This window comes from Colletotrichum costaricense, assembly GCF_030867565.1.
Source record: "Colletotrichum costaricense strain IMI 309622 chromosome Unknown Scaffold_30.1, whole genome shotgun sequence".
Taxonomy (NCBI): Eukaryota; Fungi; Ascomycota; class Sordariomycetes; order Glomerellales; family Glomerellaceae; genus Colletotrichum; species Colletotrichum costaricense.
This window is the reverse complement of record NW_026848259.1, coordinates 39,019-51,664: the sequence shown is the minus strand read 5'-3', so window position 1 is coordinate 51,664 and position 12,646 is coordinate 39,019. Positions and strand designations below refer to the sequence as shown.

Here is a 12,646-nt window from a genome sequence, read left to right as displayed (position 1 = left end):
GTCTGATCACTGTGCAAACGAAACTCTCTGGAGGCATCTTCAAAGCTCGCCTGGCTCGTCAACAGGAGGAGCAACACGCCCCTTCGACTACGCGTCACATCACTTCACCAATAAACCACCACAAGGACAACCTAAACTTGACACGGCGTTCATGTCTTGATAGTCCGTCGAGTAAGCTACTATGAACAACGGCCGAGATCCCCCGCTCTCTACCCGCACCAGGTCCGCGGCATCCACTGGGATCATCAGCGACGCGATGGCCGCGGAGATTGAAGAGCAGTTTCGACTGCCCGTTGGTCACCCAAACAGACAGAATGATGAAGCTGTGAGGGCCAACTGGCGAGTTCTCTACCAGGACTGGTTGAACGGAAAGATGAACGATCTTTGCCGCAATCGTCGTGAGTCTCGATCTTCTCCCGTGCCTCTTCTAAGCCACAAAATAGAAGAAGAATGCGAGGAACTGACAAGAGATAAACACATACAGCAGACCAGTGGTCCCGCGCCAACGCCAGCTCCAGCACGAGCACCGCGACTGCCCTCTCGGCTCGTCGTTTCAACGGCTCCATCCTCGATGTGGACGGTTTCTCGAACGTTGACTTGAGCACCGCAGCCTCGGACATGCGTAGACGCATCATTGGCATCATCAACAAAGACCCCGAGCACTTTCGAGCCGAGATCGAGCGACGACGACAAGCACAACAGCAGCAGCAGGACAAGGATAAGGGAAAGGGACCCGAGCAGCAGCAGCCGCCGCAACAGCGCGCTCTGGCACAGCTGCGAAGAGCAGGCGCAGGAGGACCAGGCATCGCTGGATCCGACTTTCACTCGGCCACGCAGATTGATAAGCGCATAGATCAGCTGCTTGCCCAGCAGGAGGCTTCGCTCCTGGAGGCCCTGCGCATTGAGTGCGAGATGAAGGCGCTGTGGTGGCTGAAGCAGCGCGCAACTCAAGAATCAAAATGAATTCACCATCTGCAGAGCCATACTAGGTAGCTCCGGTGCCTTGTCCGTATCTCATCAAGAAACAGATCACAGCGTTCTCAGAGCATGAAAGGCATGCAGAGGAAACTCAGGGACTCGAGATGTGGAGATAACAGACAAGTAAGAGGAGAAGGAGAACTGTGATTCGAAGTTTTGGAAACAACGGAAAATGAAAGACGGAGACAACTTTTGATTTGCAATGTTGGAACAGCTCATGTAACTATCATCAAACGTCATCCATCAACTCAAGGAAACAAATCACAAACTGCCCATCAACATCAGCCTCTTGAACAATTGGTCCGCCTCAATGACGCTGCGCCTCGCATCCAACTGCCAGTCCAGCGCTAGCCGAATGTGGCCTACGAGTGACTCCTCGTAACTGACGACAGGCGTCACAGTCTCGTGGGCAGGCACCGGGATCCGGTCGCTGCTGGAAACAATAGTGCTGTTGCAGTCACCATCGTGTACTCCGGACGTGAGAACAGACCGGGGAGCGCGAGTGTTGCTGTTAATAACTGTGGTGTTGGCAACGACGGTGCTGTTGCAGTTATCGTCGTTACCTTGTCCCGACATGACGACAGGCCGTGGAGCGTAGGTGTGAATGGGAACAACGGTGGTGGCGGAGACGACAGTGCTGTTACAGTCATCTTGTTGTCCAAGCTTCAGGTAGGTGGGATAAGATTGAACAAGGGTATTTTCGGAAACCACTGTACTGTTTGCCGCCACGGTATTGTTGCAGTCATCTTCGTGGCCAAAGGACGCAGCAGGAATAGCAGCAGCAGCAGGAGCAGGAGGAAGAGGCTGAGCATGGCTGCTGTCGCTAGCAATGGTGGCATTGAGAGTGCGCCCTGCCAAAAGGACATTGTTGACGGCCTGCAGGTCCGGAAAGTCAGGACCGGATGTCTGGGCTTCGTTTGGCAAAACGGCAGGACTAACCGCCGAAGCCGAAGTCGGCGAAGCACTGCTCGAGAGGTTTGAAGCGAGAGGATCGAACCGCTGCCACAAGGGGATGATTTCGCTGGCCACGCTGGCCGCGAGAGCCGCGAGGGCCGCGCTTCCCCCGCCGGTGGTTGGCGACGAGGTAGGCCGCTGTAGATATAGGCTGCTCGAGGTTGCCGAGAGTCTTGCGTCGGCGTGTAAGCCGGGGTTGGCGCCAGGGCTGGTGATTGCCGTGTCGAGGTTGACGTTGGGCCAGCGCGGGGCTTGAGCGGGCCTGCGCGGGGTGTGAGCTTACACTGAGAGGATCATGATGGTATGAGCTGTCTGAATGAACACGGGGAGAGAACTGCTGGCTTACGTGGGGTTCGGTGGCAGAGCCGAAGACAGCGAAGAAAGAGACGACAGAGCCGAGGACGAAACTGAAGTCGCAGATGGAATCGTAGCTGGCGTTGCTGGAACGGGAATCGAAGTCAGAGCCTGAGTCAGAGCTGCACCCGGGGCCGGAATCGGCTTGATGATCGAGGGTGGCGTGGTAGCCAAAGGCCAAGGGTCAACAAAGCGGACAGTGGAACCAACGATAGACGTGGCGGCCAAGGAGTTGGGTACTGGGGCGGCGAGAATCGGGGGGAAACGTGCATCGACATCGCGAGTGTTCCGTTTGCCGAGGGTCCGTAGCCAAGCCTGAACGGTGTCGACAGTCTGGAACCAGGTGCCCGTGATTTCGGGGCTCCAAACGTGGATGCCATTACGTAGCTGGACGACGCGGTTATCGAGGACCCATTTGCGTGCTGTGTGGCGGACCTTTTCGCGGAATTGGGTGAGGACGACTTTCTGGAAGCGAATGGTGGCGTCGACGGCGGTGGCCTGAAAGGGTCCCATATGGCAGAGGGGCCGGAGGTATTCGAGAACAAAGTTATCAAAGTCTGGCCTCTGGATGTCGGAGGGGAGAAGATTGTGCTTGAAGAGTTCGTAGAGGATGGTGGCGCGTACCAAGAGGCACCAGCCAATGGCCTTTTTCTTGGACGCTGCGTAAGACTCGACAGGCACGCAGCAGACCTCCTAGAACGCACATTAAAGTTAGTCTTTGCATCATGTACGACGAGCACGATGCAGGCGGAAGAGGGCTGACGGAGAGTGTGCAGGAAAAGGGGCAACAGAAGAGGGGGCCTCAGAAACAGGAAGTACTCACGTAGGCTGTGTTCGAGGTGCACATGGCGGCAAATTGGGCGTGGTTGGGTACAAAGACTTTGATGACGCTGCGTAGGGAAGACTGAAGAGATGGAAATCTAAAAGAGAAGAAGAGCCCGAGAACTAATGGCAGCATCGACGCGATATAATCTCTCGTGAATATCATCAAACACCAGAGTCCCCCAGTGTCAACCTCGTTAGCGTCCTCATTCTCAGCCGCAGGCTCCTCCTCGCCAACCAGCCGCTGCTGTGCTTTCACCGATGGTAAGTTGCTGAGACGTCGCAGGCTGGATGCCAGAGTGCATGAACTGGTTCGACCAGGCTGCAGCAGTTCGCCAGTGGAGTTGTCTGTCCATGGTTCGTCCGCATTGCGTTTGTGGTTCGTCGCTGCATTTGTTCGTTTGTCATCCGCGCGTTAGTCTTCAGCCTGTATTCACGCCAGTCCTCAGCCGAACTCCCGCAAGTCTCGCAGTTGGAACGATGACCATAATCTGCCCGCAGCCATTACCAGCGGTAAGGCACAGGTGTTTGGACGTCGGTTCGGCCGTCATGCATCGTCCCAAGGTGTATGAACCAGGAGGGTGAGTCCATTCGGAAGGGGAACCTGTTCCATGGGGCAGTCAGTCCTAGACTCAAGACAAACACTTCACGATGAATTGAACCACTATCTCAAGTTCTAGCCCACGAGATTTTGACCGCTAGATGTGGGATAGGAGAGACACACAGAGAGAAAGACGCAGAACAGGAGGGGTCGATAGGTGCAGGAGGGAGAATGTGGGGGAGAACAACAGAGACGGCGGTGTGGAGATGTGAATAGAGGGAGTGAAGAGAGAGAGAGAAAGAGAGAAAGACGAACCATAAGTACTTGACGTCCTCTGCCATGCTCTCTCTTACGTCTCTATTGCAAAATTGTGTCGACTTCTCGGCATCATTCCTGCCACGATGGTGTCAATTTCTTGATGCCGTCGTCTACCAGGACCGCATACGCTGATTCCTCAGCGTTGTTCATTACGACAATGATGTCGATTTCTCGATGCTGTCTAACTACGTGATCATGTTGATTCCTCGACGTTGTTCGCGTGTGGCTATGGTGTCGATCTGTCGACGTCGTCCTCTGCCAGGACCACACTGGTTTCTCAGTGCTGGAGCCTCCCCTTCCCTTAAGGTGTCGACTTCTCGTTGCTTATTCAACCTAGCGACCGCGCTGACTTCTCTGCGTTGTTCGCTTCCGTGATAATTATCAATTTCTCGATGCCATCCGTGCGCTAACCGTGTCAACTTCTTGATACGGTGAGCTCTCCGAAACCCCTCTCAGTCACCAACCAGGTGGCCAAGCCTCATTTCTGAGGCTGAGCGGTAGCCGATCTCTCGGCTGCCCTCCTGGTTGTCACCGTTGACGTAACCCACTCTCCATGATGGGCGACGTCGCGGTGGCAGAGACTGACACTACTTCCAGCTTTTGGTTTCCCTGGTTCGTGCTCCCCTCCATCTTCTGCTCCGGCTTGTGCACCCGATCCGTCGCCCATAGGCCAGATGGCGCTTACCCAAGCCCACTGATATTTGGCGGCGCGGTCCAGCTCAAAGAGGCGGCGTCGAAGAGGAGGATCAACGGTAATATGGTGGCGTACATGCTTCGCTCCAGCATCCCGGGCCGCAGCAGCCGATTCCAGCTCCCGCAAACGACGCTGTGCGTGCATGATATGGGCTGTCAAGGCTTCCGATGAGGGAAACTCACAGTACGCCGCTCCATCGCACGGTTTCCCATCATCCGCCTGGACCGCCGTCTTAGCAAGCCAATCTAGTGACGTTCCCATAGTCTCGCGTGCCGACTCGAGAGTCATCAAGGCCTCGTTGACCAGCCCGCGAACAGTATCGCGGCGAGGTGCTAGTTCCTGTGAAAGAAGCTTTACGTAAAACACTATGTCTTCACTCCACCAGGGGCTGCCGCTGCCGCTATCGCCATCCTTCGGGGTTATATGGCCCGGAGAGACGACCTCCTTGTGTGACATGTCTACTAGCATGTGAATGACGGCGCCCTCAAGTAGCTGGGACTTGTGGAGATGGTGCTCCAAGGCTGTTAGTTGGCGCATCCAAGCCTCCACGTTCTTGCGAGAAGATTTGAGGTAGCCAAGAAACGACTGAGCCAGGGCACTAGCACTTGTATTATATCGATCGTATGTGGTGGTGGTGAATCTTGGTGTCGGTTTCGGTGTCGGCATAGAGTCGAGGTCATCGCGCACATTGACGAGCAGAAGGATGAGGTCGGATTCCCACGTCGTGTGATCGGTGCGGGACAGGGCTTGAAGCAGAACGGCTGCATCGCGTGCGTTGTCGGCTAGGCTCTTGAATGCTTCGAGGGACCTGGTCGACGTAACAGATGAAGTTGTTGTAGAACGAACGTGACGGGCGAGATTAGACAACTTGGATGTGACCAGGGAGTATGATAGGAGCTGGTCTGCGGGCCACCAGATGTCACAGGGGGTTCCTTTGAGGTCATGATGGTGGAAGCGAAGAGGGAGGAGGCTGAGAGAAATGGACTCGATGTGAGAGAGCATATGGCGCGTATCGAGCATTCGGGTGCGGGAGCGATAACGAGAGGGCGACGAACCGTAGGCGTCGAAGGAGAAGACAGACTGAGGATGATGAACAGTGCATAGCAAGAAAACCGCCATCAAGAGTGTCATCACCATGACAAGGACCACCCTCAGCATTGGACCGCGCCGCGAGGACAGCTCCTCCTGCGGAATCTGCACCACCTCTGGCTTGGACGACAGCTCGGACGGACTAGAGGTGGTGTAAGCGGGGAGATGTATAGTATCGACCGTGAAGGAGCGACCGCAGCCGTCGGCGTGGTAGGGATTGCCATCTTCGTCGGTGACATCGTCGTCGTCGTCGTTGAGCTCTGAGCATAGGGAGACTTGGTTTTTGCAGTAGAAGTGTACAGTGTGAGAGGTAGTTTCGGATGGGGACGCCGACAGAGACAATGGTGTTAAAAGCCAATCGTCATGGAAGCACAGCGTGACGTGGCGGGTAATGGAATCGGCGACGGATCGGGGGAACGACAAGCTTAGGGATACCCGGTAGAACAGAGGAGAGTCGTCGTGATTCTCCCAAATGCTGTGGCAGCTGTCGATGGCGTCGGAATCGACAATGATGTTCTCCGAGTCTTGGCCTTCTTCATCATGGGGTTGCTGCATGATGGACGGCGGGCAGTGATAGTCCTATCTGGGACATTGGAGATGGAGGGAGAAGCATCGTGGCAGCGGTCAAGGACAAGATATCGGCGGTGCATTCACTGGTGAGAAATCTCAAAGGTGGATTCCGAGTATCTGTGCATTCGCGTCGAGTGCGTGGTGTTGTCGTGTCCGTTTGCTACTGATTGTTGTTTGCCATTGTTGTTGATTGAGTGCTCTCCGCCGAGGGAAAGACCACAATGATGTCAGTGGCAGCTACCTCATGTATGGATACTTGGATATGCAATGCAAGGTATATGGGATTAAAGAGGGAGAAAAGCTTTTGTTTCCAATTTCTTTTCTCGATTGGGGGACAAACGGACAGAAGGTAAAAGGCAGAAGTGGCTGGGTGATATTGGGCTCCTGAGATGTGGCGTCTCACCTGTGGCGCCTATGGCTCGCGAGACAGAACGTCACATGACGTGAGAGGAAAGGATGGGCACGTTTCTAGTCCGTGGTGAGGTGTCGGTGATAGAGTGTCGTGTGAGTTGGACGTGACCGGACAAATCGGCATCCGTCGCCGACACCAAGAACGGAGGCGCTCGAGCCAGCCAAGTGTGACTGGCCAATGGCAACCGGCTCCCAGAGCTGCCGTCTCCAAAAGCTGCGTCTCCAAAAGCTACCACGTGCACGGTTGATTTTGGCCGACTCCAATAGCTGCCGGGCACACGGTTGAATTTGCCACAGCCACCTGCCCGCTTGCACAACACGCAAGGTACCTAGCAACATACCTACCGAGGTGGCTTCTTCCAAAGCCACAAACAGAGAGAGTAGAGGGAGTCCAAGTAGTTCACTCACAACTTGAGAAATCCATCGCTCGGGTGACAAAGATGACCCACGTCGACGGCATCAGGCACTCAAATGAACGCTATTGTTTCCTGCCACTCAAATGCCCAGAGGTAGTGTTGTGCAGATGTCTCTGCTACCGGACCGTTCGACGGCGCCTGGGCGGACTCCAAACGCCCGGAGCCCGACTACTTGCCGCCCTCTGGACCTGTTGCGTCCCTGCCACCAGCTGAGCCGGGGCACGATGGGACTGGACAGGGCAGATGCGATGTACATTCTCTGGTACCTTTTCGACGCCATCACCATGTCCTCGTCTCATGCAAGCACAGCGTCGGGCTCCTCTCCAGCGCAAGTCAGTTGTCCATTCCAATTGTGCAATTGGAAACGGGCAGCCATGAAGCCGATGGACTCATTCTGTTCGTGCTTCCTCGCATGGATGCTATGTTTCGCATTAACAATTTGTTAATTCTGTGCCCGTCCCAGTCTATGGTGCTCCACATCTGTATGCATCCCGATGCTCTCATCTCCGTCCTATTCATCAATAACAAAAAATGAGGAATGACAAAACTTCCCTTGCGTCCAACAATCCCCCTACCCTACCGACAACCTCCCCAGTACTGTCATTGAGACCACGTCTTCTCCCTCGATGGACAACTCGTCTAACGCTGTCGCTGCTGTTAAGTCTGTCGGCAAGCCTGCCGACGCCGTCATGGAAGCCGTGTCTTTCCCCGCGGCTGGTACTTCGTCCAGCATTGTCACCGCCGACAACCGCACAAGATCGATCAGTAACATAAAGTGAAGAAATGACAAACAAAAAAACGGCCACTATGCGCGTCCCGCCCGCTCTCCCACAGCTCACAGCCCCAGTCCCAGCACCAAAGAACCGGGAAAATCTAGCGTTTACGCCGCTCGTGCTTCAAGTACTCCAAACACTCCTTCATCTCGTCCCATGTGAAACCACGCGTACCAGGCGGTGGTTGTTCTTGGTCCTCTTCGATAACAAGGTACTTTGGCTGTTCTCGGTCCCGTGACGAGCTAGCGGTATCGATATTGGCCTCTCTGCTTTCCTCTCCCTCGGGCCATGCTCCCGATACCCGGATACCTAATGGCAAAGAAGTAGACGGAGTAGCGGAAGTAGGGGGTGGTGGAGGAGGAGGAGGGGCAGTAGTAGCGGGACTAGGGGAAAGAAGAGGGGAGTAAGGAAGTATGGACGGAAGAAGAGAGGGGAGCAGAGGGTACTCTGGCTCCTGCGCGATCGTTTGACGGTGACCCTGGACTTGGACCTGGCCCTCAGCCTGGACCTGTGTTCTCGTCGACGTTCTAGACTCGTCGTGCTTTGCTTGGGGTTTGTTCAAGCCACTTCGTTCTGTTGAGGGCTGCATCGGCCGCGTTATGGGCCGCGTTCTGGGCTCCATTGGGGGCTTCGTCGGGGGTCTCATCGGGGGCTGCGTCGTGGACTGCGGCGTAGACTGCGTCTTGGGCTTCGTCGTAGAGTGCGCTTTAGGCTTCGTGGCAATGGTGGCGGCAGCCTTCTTTCCAGACTCTTTGGGATCCTTCAAGGCCTCTTTGGGATCTTTCGAGACCTCTCTAGGCATCGGCACCTCTTCTTCTCCTCCCTCTTCTCCGTCCTGTTTGTTCACAATCTTTGTCAGCGGAACGACTTCTATCAGTATTATCAGGGCCCAAGAGCCAAGGCAGACTGAATGAAGCGGCATACAGCAGCATACTCTGGTAGTGACACCCACTCCCCTCGTGTCAAAAAGGATGGTAGCGATTGTGGCAGCAGTCCCCAGTTCTCAGGCCACATTGGCTCATCCGGATCCATTTCCGTCGGGTCGGGAGCAAGCAGCTTAGCCCGGCGTAGGTGGGCTTTCGTGATGCAATTGGCATACTCATGGGGCGGATCTTGGGCAGCGAAACGCTGGAGCTGACGGGCTCGCCATACCCAGTTGACCGCCATGGCGAGAAAGGCCCAGATCGATGAAAAGAGAGACTGAGTGGTCGATGGAAAGGAAAGAGAGAGGACGTATGTGGCTGTGTGAGTATATATCTTGTGCTAGATCTACCTACTTCTCGACCGTCGTGTCCACGGTCCAAGAGGCCAGTCCAGGATGCCCTCATCCCGAGACCCTGATCATCAGCGTTTGAGGCCACGATCTATCGGCATGTTCGCTTCACGAAAGGAATGCCAGCCAATATGACGCTTCACATGCCGCTTCCCGTGTCTGCCACCACCTCATTTCACTTGTCAAATTCTGTCTGCTTCGCCCAGCCTTCATCCTGGATCCAGGGAGACACCGGCCCACTGGCATCACTGCATCGCCAGCCAGTGCTTCCCGCAGAGACTCCTCAGCACGGGCTCTCGATCTACCGCGCTCGTCAGAGGCAACAGGATCACCTTGTCGTAGTACTTTCGCATCTCCTTTCGCGTCATCAGCACGTCCACGACGGCAAGGAACAAAGATCTCTCCTCGTCCAACTCGTGTATCTTCCTGCCACCCTTTTTCTCTTCCTTTCGCGCCCCAGCCACGTGCCGATCCCACGCCCGCCACAAGTCCAGCTCGACAGCCTCAGCAGTCTTTGACGACGCCGGGTTATCGCTGCCCAGGAACTCGTACAGTGTCTGGACTTCGTTTGACATGGTCTGTGCCTGCACGCGGTGGTGGAGTATGCAGAGCTGCATATCGACGCCTGTTGACAGAAGAGAAAAGGTCAGTTCGTCATCTTCAGGAGTACCCGTACCTACCTACTGTGTTGCTTTGGCGTTTGAATAATCGTCGTCTTGTATGGTGAGTTGGATTTGTACGCATACAGCCCCATCCCGCCATAGAGCATGCATCCCATACCGACAACGCTCATCAACAGGGTCAAGAAGCCAGAATATCGATGAGCTGTTGATACCATGGTGAAATATGTTAAACTGAGATCTCAGACAGCCTCAGAGAGAAAGGACGGAGATGCGGTCCGTGGTATCTTGATATAGTCTGTGAATCCGACTTGGAGGTTGCGAGAACTGACGACGGTCTCTTTGGAAATGGATACTTTCTGCTCGGATGTTCGCCCTGTTTTGCTGGGTGCTTCTCGTTGGATTCATGATGCACTCTCTGCTTGTCCAGAAGTTGCCAGCCTTTGTTGAAGATGTTGTTTCATCCGCCTTGTCTGTCAAGACAAGAATGTGAGGGAACTGGAAAGTTGTTGCCCAACTTTTGTCCCTTTATGTTCTGCGTCATGATATCTCTAGCTTCTTCTGACCCTTTGACTCATCTGCCTGAGACAGGCCGCGAGAAGACGACGGAACTGATCGCCCGTATCAGTTCTTTGTCTCTCGCAACGCAGTGTTTTCCAGCCCCATCTATCACAGTCCAGCTTCATCGTCTTTCGGCTTCCCCAGCTTCCCCTTTCCTGGGTCTCTGATGTGTGATGTCGTGTCATTCCTACGTCAGCGCGGAGATATAAACACAATGACTCGCTGGGAATCCAAGTCGCCTGTATAAACCTCCTGTCAGATGACCCCTTTTACGCAAACGTTCGCTCGAGAAAATGCCACCGAATAGACACCCCACACTCGCCGCGGCCGACGAACAACACGTCACACGCGAAACTCTGTCGTCTGCCAGAAGTTTGTTGAGGGCCTTGAAAGCGAAAAAAGAAGCAGAAGCGTCAGAAACAGCCTCAGCAGCTTCCGTTGCTGCAGGTTCAGTCGCCGCATCGTCGTCGTCCGCCTCCTCTTCCACCTCCTCCCTCGCATCAAATCCAGCGAGAGCTCCAGCCGCTACATCATCACCATCCATCGCTGCAACTGCGGCCCCAACCTCGTCATCATCATCATCATCACCCTCCCGACGCCGAGAGCGACAAAAAGAACGAATTCGCCCATCCCATCCTAGCAATGGCCCGCAACATCAGGTCTTACTGCAAGCTCCGAAAGTCTCGACACCAGGCCCAGCTCAGATGCCACGTCAGGCTCTAGATCAGCGACAGCCTGGCGTAACACGGCGTATCTTCGTCTTCATTGTGTACCGCGTCGTGTTCTTGCACTGGCGAGGCACACTTGTCATCGGTTTGGTCTTGGCTGTAGCGGCAATTGCGACATTTGTATCGGCTCACCCATGTGTCTCCCTCGGCATCATGGCAGGCGTGCTGCCCATCGGTGCCGGTATGGCGTCCACTTCGTACAGCCTTCTTTGCGATGTGGCTGGTCTAAAGGGCAAGAACAAGGCAGGCGCTACCATGAATGCAACACAGTACCAGCAGGCGACGTCGCCTTTCGCTCTCGTCAATACCAACTTTCCAAGCTTCTCGTTGGGCATCAGCAGCACGGCAGATGCCGTGACGAATGTTATTACGAGCGATCCATCGCACGGCGTATTGACAACTGCTTCTGATATGCCAGCCAAGGATGCCCTCGGCAAGGTCGATGCCGCGCTGCAGAAGCATTTCCGGCAACGGTTGCCGCGGGAGCAGCGCTGGTACGCCGACATGGCGTCCAGAATCAGAAAGGCTTCGTCTGCCAAAGCGATGCGCCAGGGGGCTGGATGGATGTGGTGGCGAGGTCCGGCGATACAGGCACGAGCGGTAGCTTCGGCAATGGCAAGGGCGCGCGCGATACTGGAGGTGGTGGAGGAGGCGCTGAGGGCGCGGCATGAAGTAGTCAGAATCTTGACAATCAGCGAGACGTTGAAGGCAGCGGCCCACGCGCTTCGAAACACGTGCGCATGGAAACGATTGCTGGAGCAGAAGCCATACATTGCGGAGCGGTTCGTCAAGGATCACTACTCCATAGACATGGACGGAGATGCAGCCAACTTCGACAGCAGCAACACCGCGGTGATCAAGAAGGAGTTGGAACTTGCACTGGCCGAAGTATCGCGTGCGCGAGTTCTCTGCCGAGGATCTCATATCATGACTGAGGCGTGGGATCAGTTGCAGGAGCGCATCACCAGGCGGGAGATGGAAGACTTATTGACGACCAAGAGCAAGCTCGAAGATCTCTTGGCGACTGGACCGGTAGGTGGGCCTTTGGCTGGGAATGGTGTCGGTGCAGCTGATGAAATAGACGATTGGGAAGGGCGATTGTATGAAGTGACAATCAAACTACTTGACAGCATCCAGCTTGTGTATGGCGATTATTAGGATGGAGGCAAGGTGTATTTTGTCGATAGACTTTCGTAGTTTTGGAAGCAAGGGATGGAGATGGAGTTGGTCGTATTAAGGCGTATGAAGGTATTGTGAGATGTCATTGCCTGGAGTTGTCGTTCACAGCGCACCTTAGGTAGCCCGGCAAAACCGGGGGGGGATGGTGTCAAAGGGTACATGTCACCGGCACTTCTTCATTGAGTTCGAGTTCCGTGAAACTCCCGTCCATCTTATCTCTCTTATCTGTACGTCATCTCTATCTTATCTCAATATTGTTCTTTGTCTTAAGACAGGAGAAATATTGCGGTCAAGTGCATTCCACAGCAGCACGTCAACCATTCAGCAGCACCAGACAGAAGCATTCATGTGCTTAAAAACAGCAG

At 54.8% G+C, this 12,646-nt stretch overlaps 6 protein-coding genes across 6 annotated transcripts; 2 read left to right on the top strand and 4 right to left on the bottom strand.

Moving 5' to 3' along the window:
- Positions 1-181: 181 nt before the first annotated feature.
- Positions 182-963, top strand: CCOS01_16413 (uncharacterized protein; the record flags this gene model as incomplete). Its single annotated transcript, XM_060464549.1, has 2 exons — positions 182-398; positions 488-963. The coding sequence occupies 2 exons, from the start codon at positions 182-184 to the stop codon at positions 961-963; spliced, it is 693 nt and encodes a 230-aa protein (XP_060304865.1).
- A 276-nt stretch (positions 964-1,239) lies between these two features.
- CCOS01_16412 (uncharacterized protein) lies at positions 1,240-3,659 on the bottom strand (the record flags this gene model as incomplete). Its single annotated transcript, XM_060464548.1, has 4 exons — positions 1,240-2,194; positions 2,279-2,979; positions 3,110-3,495; positions 3,617-3,659. The coding sequence occupies 4 exons, from the start codon at positions 3,657-3,659 to the stop codon at positions 1,240-1,242; spliced, it is 2,085 nt and encodes a 694-aa protein (XP_060304864.1).
- A 786-nt stretch (positions 3,660-4,445) lies between these two features.
- Positions 4,446-6,305, bottom strand: CCOS01_16411 (uncharacterized protein; the record flags this gene model as incomplete). Its single annotated transcript, XM_060464547.1, has 1 exon — positions 4,446-6,305. One exon carries the CDS (start codon positions 6,303-6,305, stop codon positions 4,446-4,448), a length of 1,860 nt encoding a protein of 619 aa, XP_060304863.1.
- Positions 6,306-8,020: 1,715 nt separating this feature from the next.
- Positions 8,021-9,087, bottom strand: CCOS01_16410 (uncharacterized protein; the record flags this gene model as incomplete). Its single annotated transcript, XM_060464546.1, has 2 exons — positions 8,021-8,755; positions 8,845-9,087. 2 exons carry the CDS (start codon positions 9,085-9,087, stop codon positions 8,021-8,023), a joined length of 978 nt encoding a protein of 325 aa, XP_060304862.1.
- A 351-nt stretch (positions 9,088-9,438) lies between these two features.
- CCOS01_16409 (uncharacterized protein) lies at positions 9,439-10,918 on the bottom strand (the record flags this gene model as incomplete). The annotated part of the gene is made up of 3 exons (XM_060464545.1): positions 9,439-9,818; positions 9,974-10,018; positions 10,711-10,918. 3 exons carry the CDS (start codon positions 10,916-10,918, stop codon positions 9,439-9,441), a joined length of 633 nt encoding a protein of 210 aa, XP_060304861.1.
- Positions 10,919-11,078: 160 nt separating this feature from the next.
- CCOS01_16408 (uncharacterized protein) lies at positions 11,079-12,260 on the top strand (the record flags this gene model as incomplete). The annotated part of the gene is made up of 1 exon (XM_060464544.1): positions 11,079-12,260. One exon carries the CDS (start codon positions 11,079-11,081, stop codon positions 12,258-12,260), a length of 1,182 nt encoding a protein of 393 aa, XP_060304860.1.
- Between the last annotated feature and the right edge of the window lie 386 nt (positions 12,261-12,646).